The 16624-nt window shown below is 37.8% G+C and overlaps 2 protein-coding genes and 2 long non-coding RNA genes across 4 annotated transcripts; 2 read left to right on the top strand and 2 right to left on the bottom strand.

Annotated features, from left to right (window-relative positions):
* Window positions 1–1151: 1151 nt before the first annotated feature.
* Window positions 1152–2235, top strand: LOC131329896 (uncharacterized). The gene is made up of 2 exons (XR_009200879.1): window positions 1152–1448; window positions 1881–2235. It is a non-coding gene; the product is annotated as an uncharacterized LOC131329896 (long non-coding RNA).
* A 539-nt stretch (window positions 2236–2774) lies between these two features.
* Window positions 2775–8384, top strand: LOC131329895 (glycerol-3-phosphate acyltransferase 1-like). The gene is made up of 3 exons (XM_058363313.1): window positions 2775–3867; window positions 6662–7163; window positions 7756–8384. The coding sequence occupies exons 1-3, from the start codon at window positions 3220–3222 to the stop codon at window positions 8148–8150; spliced, it is 1545 nt and encodes a 514-aa protein (XP_058219296.1). The 5' UTR covers window positions 2775–3219; the 3' UTR covers window positions 8151–8384.
* Window positions 8385–9306: 922 nt separating this feature from the next.
* Window positions 9307–11938, bottom strand: LOC131329894 (uncharacterized). The gene is made up of 3 exons (XR_009200878.1): window positions 11757–11938; window positions 11358–11456; window positions 9307–9708 (listed from the first exon to the last, which is right to left on the bottom strand). It is a non-coding gene; the product is annotated as an uncharacterized LOC131329894 (long non-coding RNA).
* A 400-nt stretch (window positions 11939–12338) lies between these two features.
* LOC131329893 (uncharacterized) lies at window positions 12339–16433 on the bottom strand. The gene is made up of 6 exons (XM_058363312.1): window positions 16237–16433; window positions 14284–15755; window positions 14077–14170; window positions 13205–13434; window positions 13039–13116; window positions 12339–12837 (listed from the first exon to the last, which is right to left on the bottom strand). Exons 2-6 carry the CDS (start codon window positions 15751–15753, stop codon window positions 12709–12711), a joined length of 2001 nt encoding a protein of 666 aa, XP_058219295.1. The 5' UTR covers window positions 15754–15755; window positions 16237–16433; the 3' UTR covers window positions 12339–12708.
* Between the last annotated feature and the right edge of the window lie 191 nt (window positions 16434–16624).

The following is a 16624-nucleotide window of genomic DNA, read 5'->3' as shown; positions in this document are numbered from 1 at the left end:
GTGTTTATGAGTGGATTCGGTGTCAAAAACTTGCTTTGGGTTGTTGTTTGGAAGCCTTGTTTTTGCCCTTGAAAGCTGTCAAATTCGTGCTGAAAAACCCAAATTTCTTGATTTCGTTCACTGGGTACATGTAGCGCCCTTAGCTGCTACATGTACCAAACTGAAATTTTTTGAAAAAGCTTACCCTTCTACCATTTGCTCCACCGGTCACGTATAACAGCTTTTTAACACCTCTAAACCACTCCTCAACATACATTAAAAGTGTGTGACGTGATGAAATGTTGACACATGTTGTAATCACCAATAAGAATGAAATGCATGAACAATAATTATGAGATGATGACGATTATGGAAAACGTGAGAGGAAACGGTTAATCGGTAAACTAACGTTAGAAATGGTGATGTGATGACTTATTATTGATATAAATTATGTTAATGCGAGATGGGCGTGATTGTTATGCTCGTTGGTATGTGGGTTTAATTTAAGAGATATGAAAAGTTGATTTTGTTAAAAAGGGTAGGTTTTAGTAAATAAATTGGTAAAGAGAAGAGATCGGAAGTGGTTAGTCTTATTTGAAAGTGGTAGTTTTGTGTTTGGAGGATCTATGGGATCATAGGAACCCGGAATACTATAACTCTATTATGAAGTCGTGTTGAAATGTATGCAGTCATGAGTGTATGCTGAATAGGGAATAGACTTGGGTGACCCTACACTCGAGGGAAATAGACCCAATGTGACCCAAGTGATTATTATTGAGGGAATAGACTTGGGGTGACCCTAAGCTCGAGGGAAATAGACCCGAGGTGACCCAAGGGATTATTATTGATGGAATAGACTTGGGGTGACCCTACGCTCGAGGGAAATAGACCTGAGGTGACCCAAGTGATTATTATTGAGGGAAAAGGAATTGGGTGAGACTGTGGTGACCCTAAGGGTGATGTTGAGAAAAACGATGGGAATTCCTCGATTAAAAAGAAAATAAAGGAAAAGGGTTTTTAACAAGAAATTCTCTGGTATTCTTGAGCGAATCAACAAACTCCGGTATTTCAAACTCGAATCAACAGAGCTTGACCTGTATTAGTCTGGTGTTCATCCACACTACCTCACATTTAAAATGGGAAGCTTTGTATGGAATTGGTTTGATAATTGATATATACGTATGAGAAACACAGAACTTAAACTTAAGTTGCCTCCTAGGATCGTCTTATATGTCAATACATGTTTTCTTTTGATTCTCCCTCTAGAACTCCAAATCATTGTGGCTTGTTCTCCTGATGTGTGATAGGCAACTTGTTCTATATATGTGAATGTATAATTGGTACCTTGTGGTATGATGCATTGCGAGAGTTTCATATATGCTATTTGCATGTCAGACTTATAAAGGAAATCTTAATGTGGAGGAGTTTTGCTAGATGTTGAGATTTGAAGTTTGATTTGGGGTTGACGGGTGAGTTCCCATGTTGTGGAGGTGCGGTATTGTCCGACGTATCATTATCTACTTTATATTTTAACTCTATATGCATGGTGTGTATATTTTTGGTGAGAGGTTGGCTAGTTGTTTAAAAAAAGAGAAAGAAAACATTTTATTAAAGAATTCAGATAAATCTAAATGGAAATTGAAAGAGTAAGGATCAATTTGGTAGTAATGATAAGCTGAGGTTTCAAGTACATTGGGGTGTGTGTGTATGGGTGAGAATGTCAGTATTTGATAAATGGAGTTAAATATTTCCCAGCATGAGTATGGTATTTTGTGTTCCACTTTTTGACAAAACAAATATGCTTTTGGAAAATATTTTTCCTTGGTATCTATCTTCACTTCTGCACATAATTTAGGTATGGATATCTCTACGAGCTAGTGTAGCTCACCCTATCCTTTCAGGTACTCGCTATGGCACTTAGCTTGGATTGCATGAAGTGCACATTGAGACATCTCTTGAGAGCTTCATTGGAATCATTAAGGAGTTGTTTATCATCTAGTCTAATTCATGTGTACTTTACCCGCAATTGAAGGTTGTACCTTTTGGCTGGAACATATGTAAAGCTATGTATAAACTCCTCTCCTTGATTATTGTGAAGCCCTTTTAGTGGAAGACGTTTGGGAGACTTTATGTAAAAAAAAAAAAATTAGAGAGAAGAAGAAGTGACTTTGATTCTTTGTTTGTATTGGCATGACATTTAAGGATAAATATAGTTGAGAGAAAGACTTTTGTTTGTAGAAAATGTATTATTATTTTGTTGAAAATCGAGGACGTGACATTGAAGTTATAAGCCTGTTTAGTTAAATAAATAGGTTCGGCAAATTAGCAGGCTGGTATGCACCCCAATTAGTGGTCTATATGGGAAAACCTAAAGAACTAATCATAGTACTTTAAACATTTCCTAGGGGGAAAAAATGGTACTTCAAACAAAAAGGTTCACAAACGTAAAATACATCTAAAATCAAAATAGCAATTGGTATAAAGATGGTATTGGGTGGTAGTTGGAGTAATTATGTACCCATGGATGTGATGTGATCAACAAAGGCTTGTTTATTTTTAATTTCTTCTTTAAGACTTTGATGAGGACAAAAGACAATCTCTAAATGGGGGATGTCATGTCCCTCTTGGAACACTAATTGCTTAAAATGTTATGGTTGATGCCAGTAAATTGGATGGTTGCAGTTGACATCAAGGAATGCAAGCCATTCATTTTGTTCCTTTATCATATACTCCACTACGTACACGACGCTATTTAATTGACTTTCCCAGTCGCACGGCCACTGGTTTAAAATTTAAATGCATCCTCTCTCGATCCCCTCTTCCCATATTGATAATATGAGATTTTAAACAAAATTCTTGGAAACAAGAATTTCATTTTTAGCACCACTGTGGTTATTCATCTTATTTTATCTTTAAAGAATAATGAAACAATGTGGTTTACAAAAAAGAAGTAAATACAATAAGCTACCATCACTTTAAATGAATAAATAAGTTAGCAGTAACCAACAATCCTGTCTTATTTTTCTATTTTACTTTAAATAAGTGAATAAGTAAGCTATCAAAAAATTCAAAGTAAGAAATGCTGGTAGTATCCGTTTAGTATTGAGGGCCATACTAGTCTTTTTTTCTGGACTTCTTCATCTAATAAATCGCACTATAATATTGACTACCAAAACATATGTCTTGATTACTTGGCTAAATAACTTCTAATTTAATTTAAAGAGCAAATCAGTTAGGAAAATGAGAAACCATGGCTTCTTCTCCCAAAACCCATCTCTCAAATCACCTCCACAGCCTCCTCCATACCCAAACTTGACCAAATGTGGCGATTTGGAGGGCAGGGTGTCCCAAACACTCGTTTGTGACATCCAAAACACATTGTTAGCCAAATCCCAGTCTTTCTTCCCCTATTTCATGCTTGTTGCTTTTGAAGGTGGTAGCATCATAAGGGCACTCCTCTTGTTCCTATCCTCCCCCATCCTGTTTCTTTTGGACTATGAGCTCAAACTAAGGGCAATGGTCTTCATCACCTTTTGTGGGCTTAAAGTGAAGGACATGGAGGGGATCAGTAGGGCTGTTTTGCCCAAGTTTTATCTTGAAAATCTCAATCCCAAGGTGTACGAGGTCTGGGCCTCAACTGGGAACAGGGTTGTTTTCACTAGTGTCCCAAGGGTTATGGTGGAGGGGTTCTTGAAGGAGTATTTGGGTGTGGGTGATGTTGTAGGGACTGAATTGCACACTGTGGGGCAGTATTTCACTGGACTGATTTGTGGGCCTGGTTTGGTTGTGAAGCACATAGCCATTAAGGAATTCTTTGGAGAGAAAAAGCCTGATGTTGGGATTGGGAGTTCAAGTCCTCGTGATCACCTCTTTCTCTCCCTTTGCAAGGTATTCTTTCTTCTTAATTAGCACTAATCAATATATTCTGTAATGCTAAGAAACAAGAAAAGTTTTCCAGAAATTTTATTCAAAAATCAGGTGTATATATGGTGTAGATCATCAATTTTGGTATGACCCTCTTACAGTAAATCTGGATATACATCTGTTTTAGGGACATAAAGTTCCCCTATGGGTTTTTAGGAGTACTACTATTTGCACCGATGGTTTCCGTAGGGAAACCATACCGACGGCCACCGGACAGCCGATCCGAGCCGTCCAAAAATTTTAAAAAAAAAAACCGAGGGGGCCTACGCGAGAATCAATGGCATCCGATGTGTGTAGGGTGCTTGATCTGAACAGTCTCTTTTCGTGTAGCACCCTACACACATATATACACGAAAAAAGAGTGTTCAGATCAAGCACTCTACACACATCGGATGCCATTGATTCCCACGAAGGCCCCCTCGGTTTTTTTTTTTTTAAATTTTTGGACGGCTCGGATCGGCCGTCCGGTGGCCGTCGGTACGGTTTCCCTACGGAAACCGTCGGTGCAAATAGCTTTTTCGGGTTTTTAGTGCATCTTGCAATTGCTCTCTGGAGATATTATTATCACGATCTGAATTATAGATCATATAGAGCTCGTCAAGCACTTGTTTGAAAAGCCAAGTTGATCGGATACTAATAACTTGATCAGACATCACGTGTTTCTAAATAATTGATGGTTATTTAGAGAATGAACCGGGACACAAATTTCTCTTGATCACGTGATTATAAATGTTCTATGAATCTAAATCTTGGAAGAAATAAAGTGGTCGACGAACTCTATAAAATCACCAAAATATATGGTTCAATCGTTATGATAATATCTCGAAAGACCTCACTCTATAAAATTGTCAAAATATATGGTTCAGATCGTTATGATAATATCTCAAAAGACCTCACTCTCGAGCATTACAATCCCGTAGTGCGATTGTTGCGCTACGGGTGCCCAGGTCCTTGACTTACTAGATAAAATGCCGAGTCTAGTGGTTCCGTAGGATAGCTGATCCTACTTTTTACTATATTGGAAGCTAGCTAGTCAATACTTCTAGAAAAGAAGGGCTACAAGTACAAATTGAGCAAGTGGTGTTTTTATGTTCATTGCTCCTCGAAACAAGGGTGCTATTTTGCACTTTTAGGGCTGGCACTAGACATAGTTCTTAGGCTCCGTTCCAGAAACCTTCTTAAAAAATAAGCAGCTTATTTCACATTTTCAAATTCAAAAATAATGTAAATGAAAAATATTTTTAAATTTTTTTTTTGCATCGTATAAAAGATCTCGATGAGATCTTTCAAACAAGATCTATATTGCATATTTTTAGATTTCAATAAATCCATAATTTTTTAGTTTGAAATTGTCTTCTTAAAAAATAAGAGTTTTTTTTACGTTCCGGAACGGGGCCTTAATGCATTTGATCTAGAACTAGAAGGGTGTGTAGTGTAGGAAACCACTTTTGTCTTTTGTTTGTAGAATAAAGCCCTTGCAATCTTATGCTACACGTTTACAAAATGCCACTTGGATATCTAGTTAATCGAGACATCAGATTTGCTTTGATGAAGTTTTGGTCTGATTTGATTTCAACATTCAAGGATATAGATACCCAACACATATATGTGTAAACAACCAAGAGCGGCGTTAATTATTGCTTTTTGAAGAATTTTAAACACATTTTAGGGTGTGTTTTATTAACTAAAATAAGTACTTTTTTATTTTATTTTTTGAATTATAGGTGATGTATTGTGAGAGAATGATATGTCTCGTAGAACAAAAAAATAAGTAATTAAAAAATACTCATTCCGTCCCTTTTTAAGTGTCCTGCTTCGTAACTCCAACTTATTAAAAAAATATCATAATTACACCTTTCACATCAACTTTTTCCTCCACTTTCCCTACTTACCCATTATCATTACACTTTTACTCACTAACTTTTCAAAATAAAATTTATTTTTGGGGACAAAATAGACAATACACCAACTTTTACCCCCCTAACTTTACAAAATGGACACTTATTAAGGGACAGCCCAAAATAAAATACTGGACACAAAAAAAGGGACGGAGGGAGTAATAACTTTAATCTGGTTAACTATATGTTATATATCAACCTTACACCAAAGTGGGGTCCTATATATTTTACATAATAATAAGGGTCCTGGGCAGCAACTTTATTTTTAACTCTAACAAGTAGCCCACTTAACAATTCTAATCTTTTGGTCCCTACCTAACACAAAAAGGCACATTCCTTGGTCCGGATAATTATGTACCAAATCAACATTCGTCTATTCTTTTCCTTTTTTGGTAAAGGAGAGTGTTTCCGGGCTAGCTTTCGCGCACCACGGGACTAAATCTCTATGGCTCCCACTAGCCTTTGCTAACCCAAAGAGTTTTTACGCATGGGTGGCCCCAAGGGTTTTTTCGCAGTGCAGGAGAGTCAAACCTGGGACCTCAGAATGGTAAGCCCCTCTGTCCTACTCAATCACCAACTACGCTACCCATATTACATATTTTTGTCCAAAATATCTGGAAAATTCTATTCATTATAACAATTGATAAAGAGCTCATATGAACTACTATCACAGTGACATTTTTGCCGTTATAATCCGGATGCCATTCTTTTTCGAGCTCCAATGAATGAAGGCACAATACGATAAGTTTTCCCATTCAAATTACGGTTATGTAACACTTGTGTTTACCATACAAAAATGCTTTTACCATATAAATATCCACATGTTTGATACATTTTTTGGTTGCCATTGTCTGTACCAGGAAGCTTATGTGGTGAACAGCACTGAAGACAACAACATCAAGGCTGGGGCTAATTCAGCAATTATGCCAAGAGACAAATACCCAAAGCCTCTTGTATTTCATGATGGGAGGCTAGCTTTCCTGCCCACACCCTTTGCAACTCTTTCCATGTTCATGTGGCTCCCGCCAGGAATAATCCTAGCCATTTTCAGGCTCTTTGTGGGCATCTTTTTGCCCTACAAAATGGCCATTTTCTTGGTCACTTTGAGTGGCGTGAGAATAAGGGTCAAAGGGCTCAACCATTCTGGTACAGAGGGTGGGAAGAAAGGTCATGTGCTTTATGTTTGTACCCATAGGACCCTTTTGGACCCTGTGTTTCTTAGCACATCACTTGGGAAGCCCTTGACTGCAGTCACTTACAGCCTCAGCAAAATGTCTGAGTTCATAGCACCTATAAGGACAGTTAGGTTGACCAGAGATAGAAAGCAAGATGGTGAAACAATGAAGAGATTGCTCAGTGAAGGTATGTTTTTTTTAGTTTTTTTTTTTTGCAACTTTGAGTTTCTAAACTAGAAAAATGCTTTGAAATCATATAGAGTCCTCTGTCCCCAAATATCTTCGCAAATTCTTCAATTTGGATGCATTGGCAGCCGCGCAAGTTTCTCTTATGGGTTTAGTACTTGGAGATTTCAACTACATTGTGTGGTCGAGTAACGATTTCGAACAAGACATTTACATTTCTGTGAATACATTCGCTTGAGGAGTCAATTACATATCTAAAACAACAAAATAGTAGTTGCTTTCAAAAGTGGACATAATCCCCTTTTTCCATTTATCTTGTCCTCTGTTCAATGCATTGGCATCCCCATAAAATTTCGTAGTCTCAAATTCAATAAGGTTTGAGATTTTAGACATATTATTAAAGATGCAATGGCATTAGAACAAATGGGAAAAAAACAATTGCGATTCTCTACATTGCAATTGAAGAACAAATACATGCGTCTCTACATCGCTGGGTGGATACTGCTTATTTTCTATCTATGTATTTATATTTGCGATTTTTCGTGATGGTTTGTTCACTATATTTAACACACATTCTAAAATTTTGCCAACAGGCGATTTGGTGGTGTGCCCGGAAGGAACCACATGCAGGGAGCCATACCTCTTGAGGTTCAGCTCACTGTTTGCCGAACTAACTGATGAAATCGTGCCTGCGGCTATGAACACCGAGGTGACCATGTTCTACGGGACTACAGCCAGTGGCCTCAAATGCCTGGACCCAATCTTCTTCTTGATGAACCCCAGGCCCATCTACTACATCCAGGTCCTCGGGAAAGTGCCCCGGGAGCTAACCTGCGCCGGCGGGAAATCCAGCTTCGAAGTGGCCAACTACATACAGAGGCAATTGGGCGATGCTTTGGGCTTTGAGTGCACTAATCTCACCAGGAAGGACAAGTACATGATGCTTGCAGGGAATAAAGGGGTGGTCCTCCAAGATAAGAGAAGGTGACCCTAATTAAATTCAAAAAACTAGTATTTAATTATCAAGCTTCTGGAAATTCCCATTTCATCATTCATTTATTTTGTTTTTGTTTTAAAAAAGAAGAAGATATCTAGGGTTTATGATCTATGTGGTAGATTTTTGGGACATTTTTGTAAAGTTCTTGGGGTATTTGGTATATGTTTCTATCAATTGTTATTGCCAGATGTTACTATATAAAGAGATCTTGGATCGTTTTTACAATACCTATTACCTACTGTTATACCAATTTTGGAATGTCTTTGTTATTACGTGCATTTATTAAATTACAAATATTTTTCATATCGTTTGGATGGATTTCTAGTTAAGGTACATATGTTATTTATAAAATTAAAGTGTCCTTAAGGCGGCTACCTAGTGTTTAATTTTTATATGACAACTCTTCGAGGTTGAAAAGATTTTGTCTTGTCGTTATATTCAGAATTTCAAAATTAATCAAGGTGAGCTAATTAATCTGGTTTGGCTATCAAAAACATGTATATTAGTCTTCCTTGCATAGTGTTCAAGTCAACCCATTTATTCTTTTTTTTTTTTAATGAGTGGCCGAACTTATATAATTGATTTCAAAGCTTTTGAGAAAGACTAAAATATACTAAACAATACTATATTGGTCCATCCTTGATTGATATTTCCGGACATATTTCAACTATCAAAGATTCAAAGGTTGTGTTCGGTTCACATTTTAGTTTAGTTTTTCAATCATTATCTTATTTCTTTATCTGATTATTACCTTATTTCTCTAATTATTACTTTCTCATCTCTCTCTATTTTTCTTCAATCATTATCCTATTTTTCTCTCCACCTACTACCATAACTAAACTCCCAACCAAACAAAGCCAACATGTCTTTATCTAATCTCAATAATCTAGACTTGTTGCTTAGGGGTTTGCTCCATTGTAGATCTCAGGTTCGAAATATAAATTCTCAGTTCACACGGGGCTCTATCCTGACTTTAAAAGGGGGATTTGCTAGTGGACGGTAGAATTGATCCCTCAATTATTAGTTGAGGCGTGCGTAAGTTACTCTGGATATTTTGAATTTGGAAGGAAAAGAAAAACTATCAAAGACTCTTTGATATGATACGTGTTACCTAGCGTTGGTTTCTTTTCTTCTTTTTAAGATATACTAGATTTGGGCCGTCGTGCTCGCACGAGGATTTCGTGCCCGTGGAATGTCTAAAATTGAAGAATAGGAAGGCAGAATTGTGCACAAAAGGATTTACAAGTATTGAATAATTCCAAAGGAGAAGGATGCAGTATTTGCCAGTATGGATCGGGTGCTTCTGATCAACCATATTTCATCTCAATATGATCTTCATTCAAGATTACAGTATTGAAAATCCACTTACGCTCACACGATAAAATAAGTTTGTAACCATTTCTCAGTTGATGATCGAGCTGCACAAAATACACTCCAACTGTACTACATTATCAATGCGAATTGGCCAAGATTTTGATCCATGCCTTGGCACTATCCAGGTTGTTCTGCTAGCACCTTGTAAAAAACGCCTGAATCCCCGGGGCAAGAGCTATACAATACAATACAAAATGATGAATTAAAGAATTTGACCATTGAACCAAGCAAATTATGGTCCAATATATCCTCTAAGTACCAGCAACTACCAACACCTACAAAAACAAAAAACTCATCCTCATAAACTAATCATAAAACATTCACAACATAAAGCAAACTCATCCTCATAAACCCTAAACATTCACTCAATTATATAGTACTACTTCTTAGTTCTTACTGAAAGGGATGATATAGTTTCTCCCAATCTCAAAACGAACAAAGAAATAACCCTACAAATTCAGCGTAACACTGAAAATTAGCACAAACATAGCAAACAACTAAACTCTATTTTACCTGAAAATGTAACTAATGGTCATATAAACATACTTTTTTTCATCAAAACTCAAGGAATAAGGAAACCCTAGGCTGAAAAGTTTTGTAAACTAACTACAGGAAGATGGATGGGCAGCCACGACACGCCGCCTTTGAACGGCAAATCAGAATCAAGAACCCTGCTACAGTTGCCATCAGCGAAGCATGAGAGAGGGAGAGATTGACCCGAGGAAGAAGTTTCTGAAGAAATTGTACCAATGTCGAAGGCTCCTTCATACGAATGTATACATCTCGTTCTATGGCCGGTCAAATCTGCCTCTGGTCTCACATATCTTCCTCTTCCTCTTCCTCTCCGTCTTTCTTTTTTTCTCTCTCTCTAAACATGTTGATCTCCTTCTTCCCTATGTATGTGCGTGTGTTCTGAGGGAGAGAGAACAAGAGACACAAACAATTTTTTTGGAAAGGGAAGTTTTTTTGCAACGTGGCTGTAAGTTGTCCACAAGAAGGGTGTGAAGTCAGATGGACGGAATTGCCCCTCATGGCAAAGGCAGAGGGCTGCCAATCGAGGGACACAATTGGAAAATCGGACAAAAAGTGCCAACCAATGAAATTGGCCGCAACGCTCTTTTACTTACAAGTTACCATAAAGGATTAGATAGATTTTTAATGACAAAGATAACGATACTAAACTACACATCTATACAAAGAGAGAACCAGTTTGGCGTATCCCTTTTTGAGGCTGTGTCTCTTTAGTTAGTCCAGAAACAACCTTGTAATCTACACAAACTAAAGAAGCCTCTACATGGATCATTTGAAAACGATTCCACAAACTAAGCGCTATTTCATTTTCAACTTTAATCCTGTTTTACGGGTTCTAATTAGCTACTATGTAGTAACACTTTTGAATTAAAAAAGCAAGATTGTGCTGGGAACAAAAGAAACTTAAGACCCTTGAGGTAGGAAGAAGCCTTTGGCAATTGTATAGCAGGGGTTAAGAAGCCAATAAAAAAAAAGAGGTCAAGAAACGTTAATTCTAACATTTGATATAGTAGTTCTCCAAACCTCCTAGGTCCTGCTGAGACATGTAACAGACATAAATTATATAGTGGAAAACCCATTAGTTGCAAACAAATAATAGATTAACAAACATCACCCAATCAGAGAAATAAACCCATATAGCTGAAGACGAGAACTACAACATTAACTAACAAAGTTACCCATTCAGAGAAAATCTAAACAATACCCAGAATAACGAAATTGGAAATTAGAGAAGAAAATATATATTCACCATATAATCAATTTAGACTCAAACCAGGACAAAATCTTTTATACCTTTGAGCCTCGTTTTGGCTTTCTATAACCGAAGATTCGAAGTATGCTTCGATGGATCTTCCAAGGCTAGAAAACCGTTGCTCACTGACAGATGCGTACCTGAACTCAGAGCAACCAGAGCCAGACAAAACGTTTTAAAATTTTTTTAAAAAAATTACACAAAATAAAAAAGAGATCGATTCAAAAGAACTTACGTACATGCATTTTTCATCAAAGTGACCTGTGGTGAGTGAGATAGGAAGCAGAGCTTTGCAATTTAAATAGCCCTACGCACAGTTCTTCCCAATCCATCCACTTTGACTACGGATGAAACATTGAGAAACCAACCATCAGAGAGAGAGAGAGAGAGAGAGAGAGAGAGAGAGAGAGAGAGAGAGAGAGAGAGAGAGAGAGAGCAACCATTCAGATTGATGTGGGCGTTGCTGTCGGAATCGACTTCGGAAATCATCATCTCGATCTCCTCCGGTGTGATGGTGTAGCAGAGGTAGAACGAACCAGAGAGATGCAAGGTAGAGACCCGAGAGAAACAAATGAGGGTTTACGTGTAGGTTGTTGCTGTGTATGAGGGAGAGAGGAAGGAGGAGAGAGAATTGGGTAAAAATCATTTACCTCCCCTGAGGTTTCCGACAACCCCAGATTCCTCCCCTCCTTTTACTGAAATTGCACTGTCCTCCCTTGAGGTAATGGTTTGGATTTCAGATTAATCTTGCCGTTACTTGTCCATCCAGTTGACTAACGATTCTTGCTAATGTCATTTAGTGTTTGCACCCCATTCCCCATTTTACCCATTTCTTATGAGCATAAAATTTTGACCATTCATAAATACTACAAGTAAGGCAGTTGGCCATTGATATAAATTCCCACTAGGAAAAAAATTCCAGTCTACTAAATACTAACTCTTACAATTGATCATTGTGCCACATATTACATATACCAAACAAAAGAAAAAAATTCATGTCTACTAAATACTAACTTTTCCATTGATCATTGTGCCACATATTACATATACCAGACAAAAGTCTCATTGGACACATACAAAAGAGTTAAATGAGCAAGCTACAAAAGGCCTAGTGCTTGCCCTTTTAACTGCATGACCAAGTTCAACATAGTGCAAGATAACATGAAAGAACAGAACATGACTAATCTAATAGGCTAATAGCAACTCACCCAACAAAAAACAAAAGGTGTGAGCATTACAGCTGGTCACCCAAGAAGAAACAAAAGGTATGACCTTTAACATTTACTTAGTGCTCACCCAACAAAAGACAAAAGGTGTGAGCACACATATATAACCACAGCTAATATATAGAAGTAGATAAAAGAGGACTTCATGACCAAAACCACCTCAGTTTCACTTCAGTTGCAATTTGTTGTTGTTGCCCCTGCCCCTGCCCCTTGATCTTCCCCTTCCTTTGCCAAGTACCGTAGCTTTTCCTCTTCCCCTGCTCAAGACCACTCCTCTTCCTCTTCCTCTGACTCTCTGCATATATATAAGTAGAAGAGTTAGACTACACAACAGTTACAGATTCTGTACAGGTAACATTAAGAAAGTTTACTCTTGGATTATCCTTTCTTCATTTTAAAAAGAAGAGGAAAAGTCACACAAAATTTCATATAAAAAAATATTAAGTAAAGTTACTTATAAAAACAAACATTAAGTAAAGTTCAGTGTTAGTCTAACCTGAGAAACTCCCACAGAGGAAACAGGAGTACACCCTTCAGCTTGTGACAATCCCTGTGGTGGATTGGGTGTTGCTTGCTGGTTCACAAAGACATGAATGATGCAATTTAAATAACATAATATTTGAAAGTGAAACCAAATGAACATACAAAATATAATCCATCACCTCAGCTGCAGTTGGTGTGGCTTCAATCCTGGAAGCAATCCTTCTTCTCACTGGAGCTCTTTGGCAAGACCTTTTATTATGACCAAACTCCAGACAAATTGAACACTTGACTGTCTGTGACCTTCTAGACTGACTTGTGCCTGCCTCTGGCTCATCAACATCCCTTCTTCTGCTCTTTTTTGGCCTACCAGGCAATCTCCTTAAAGGTGGAGGTTCCACAATATCACCACCTACATTAATCCACCTAGTTTGATCTGGAACTGGATGAATTATACCTTCATGTGCTTTGAGGTAATAATCTTTGTGGAAGTACATGTCACAATAATCTTCAAGGTTAGCTCTCTTATGGGTTAAGGCTGTAGCCGCATGCCTACATGGTATTCCAGAGATTTGCCACTCCCTACATGTGCATGTATGTGCATTCAAGTGCAAATGATGTGAAACCCCATCCTCTAATACTTCATACTCATCACCACCCGCAAACAGAAGCGTAGTAGAGTTTCTCCCCTTCACTTGAGCTTTCTGCAACCTTTTCCTAACATGGGGTCCTACTGTCCCAGTCCAATGCAATCCTTTCTCGTACCTTTTTTGCAGCCTAGTCATTAACTTTGTACGAATTCCCTCTAACATGGTTAAAACTGGTTTAAACCTCAAGGGACCAACCCAATGGTTAAATGACTCAGCTAAGTTGTTTGTAATGTGATCATTTTTTACAGCCTCATTGAATGCATGCCTAGACCAGACAGTAGACACTTCTGAAAGCCATTTATGAGCCTCAATTGAAATACTTTTTATAGATTCCATGGCATAACCAAATTCTAACTCATTGTATGCCCTAGCAGCCTGCCAAAAGTACTTTTTAAGGAGCAAACCTGGGTGCTTCTTCTTGAAGTTATTGAAGAGATGTCTAGCACAGGTTCTGTGAGTTGCCTCTGGTACCATTTCAGCTATGACTTTGTCCAAACCCTAAGGGAACATGACAAAAAAAAAAAAAACAGAGAATAAAAAATATGTCAAAATGTGAAGCTATGAATAACAAAAGAGAACAAAATGATAACATATGAAATCAAACGGTATACCTTTTGTTGGTCTGACATAAATGTCCAAGCCCTTGCATGAGTACCTGCACCAATGACTGTGTGCAAGTGGTCTATGAAGAATGCCCAGCTGTCTCTCCCTTCACTTTCCACCACACCCACTGCTATGGGGAACAAACCATTATTCCCATCTAGAGCTACGGCAGCCAAAAGCACACCACCAAATGGGCCTTTTAAGTGACAACCATCAATTCCAATAAAAGGCCTACAACCTTCCATGAATCCAGTTCGCATGGCCTCAAAACAAATGAAATACCTCTTGAACACAGGATTATGAGTTTCTGTCAATCTGTCACATTGAATCTTCACAAGACTCCTTGGGTTACTCTTCCTAACCTCTGAGGCATATGTGGTCAACAGTGGGTATGAATCACTGTGATTACCCTCAATAACCTCTAAGGCCTTTCTCTTTGCCCTATAAAGTTGAATTCTAGAAGCTTCAATACCATATTTTTGGTGAAGCAAAACTTGCATACAGTCTAAGGACATGTTCGGATTTGCCCTTAATTCATTCGCCATCTTTTTTGCAATCCAGGTTGAATTTGCCTCAAAATTACTAGTTTCACTTATACAAGTATGCTCTTCCTTATATGTCTTTATCTTAAAAGTGACACCATCAGCCAAAGGTGATGCATGAATCCTCCATTTACAACCCACAACAGCACACCTACATGTGATCCTAGTTTTTTCATTTTTTTCCCTCACTATTTTGCAACCCTCTTGAATGGTAAACTCTTTTAAAACTTCTCTAAATTTGGTAGCATTCCCAAAAAGTAGACCTGCAGCAAGCCTAATTTTCCCCCTAGCATCTACCTGAAACTCTTCTCCACATTTGGTAGGATCAAAGGGCTGAAAAGTAGGGCCATACGTTATTATATCAGAATCACTACTAGACTCCTTACCACCATCATCACTCGAACTATACTTAGACATTCCATCACTACTGACCTCTATGTCTTCCTCAAACCCATACCCAATAAACTCCTCACTACTCTCATCATCCCATTCCACTTCCTTATCACTTATATCTAGACTGTTTTCAGACCACTCATGATCACTGCTATCATCCTCAACATTTACACATTCATGTGGATTTGTAGAAACTGAGGGAAATGAAAGTGTTGTATCAGTTGTAGATGGAATGTAAGGAAATGTAGGACCTTCCACATCACACACCTCTACATGCAGGTCAAGTACACAAACATTACAGTAGAACCCAAACATTTCAATGACATCTAAGTCAGAACTCACATCCATTCTCTCATTAGTTCCAGGTTTGTAACCATACATTTTGATGGTAAAACCCCTGTCAGATGGTAAGTGATTAAATGACCTAGAGGAGACATCATCCAGCAAGTCCATGTAACCATATTTATGGGGTTCAATGTTTTTTATCCTTGAAACTTTTCCATCAAAGTGTACATTTATGTCAAAGTAAAGTGCAGAACCCATACCTGGCAATTAAAGAAAAACAAAGTTAAGCTCATCTTACTATCTTAGCATTTAATAGCACAGAACAACAAAAGAGACCAAATTCATTGAATACGAATAAGATCCCTAATTATTTCACGCAACAACTAGATACATCAAGATCAAATCCAAAAAAAAAAAATTACCAAAAGACATCAAGATGATTAGCTTACTCAATAGTACATGCAAAAATCTTTGAAAATTTTTAAAGTTACCAAAAAATTAGAGAGTGATTGATTGTGCTTACAATCAGTAGATTTTTTTTCCTTTATTTTTTTTTTGATCCGAGTAGATTTTTTTTCCTTGCTATCCACAGTTATTGTAATGGTAACCTCAAACGAAAAAACAAAACAAAAAACAGAAGGAACCCTAAATGTACAAAACATGCGAAATTAACTCTCCATACCTCTACAACTCACTTTGATCGGTGACTCTAACTATGAAATTAAGACATAGATCTCATACCTGTTGAAGAACTTCACCCACGTACATTTATATAGAACCCTACTGGAGCATACCCATGGATCTCCCGCCATATCTTCATCTCGCCTTCCCGCCATTTCTCCCTTTGTTGTTCCCGCCGTTTCACACCTTCCGCCTCCGATTAGACGTGTTCGGCGTACAGAGTGAAGAAAGCAACCACGTGGTCGTCTGTTTGGAGAAGGCACTCTGGAAAGAATGGGTTTCAGTCTGACGAATTTCATCTCCATACGTAATAGAGAGTAGGGTAAGGTTTTTTTTTTTTTTTTTGATCTGCAAAAGGTTCAAATGGCTCATTTACCCCTCTCCGTTAACTCCGTTTAACATCTGGGGCCCATAAGGGAGGACAGGGCAATTTCAGTAAAAGGAGGGG

The sequence above is a fragment of the Rhododendron vialii genome, chromosome 6a (genome assembly GCF_030253575.1).
Source record: "Rhododendron vialii isolate Sample 1 chromosome 6a, ASM3025357v1".
NCBI lineage: Eukaryota > Viridiplantae > Streptophyta > Magnoliopsida > Ericales > Ericaceae > Rhododendron > Rhododendron vialii.
The sequence above is the reverse complement of the archived record's forward strand: the minus strand, read 5'-3'. Positions and strand labels throughout refer to the sequence as shown.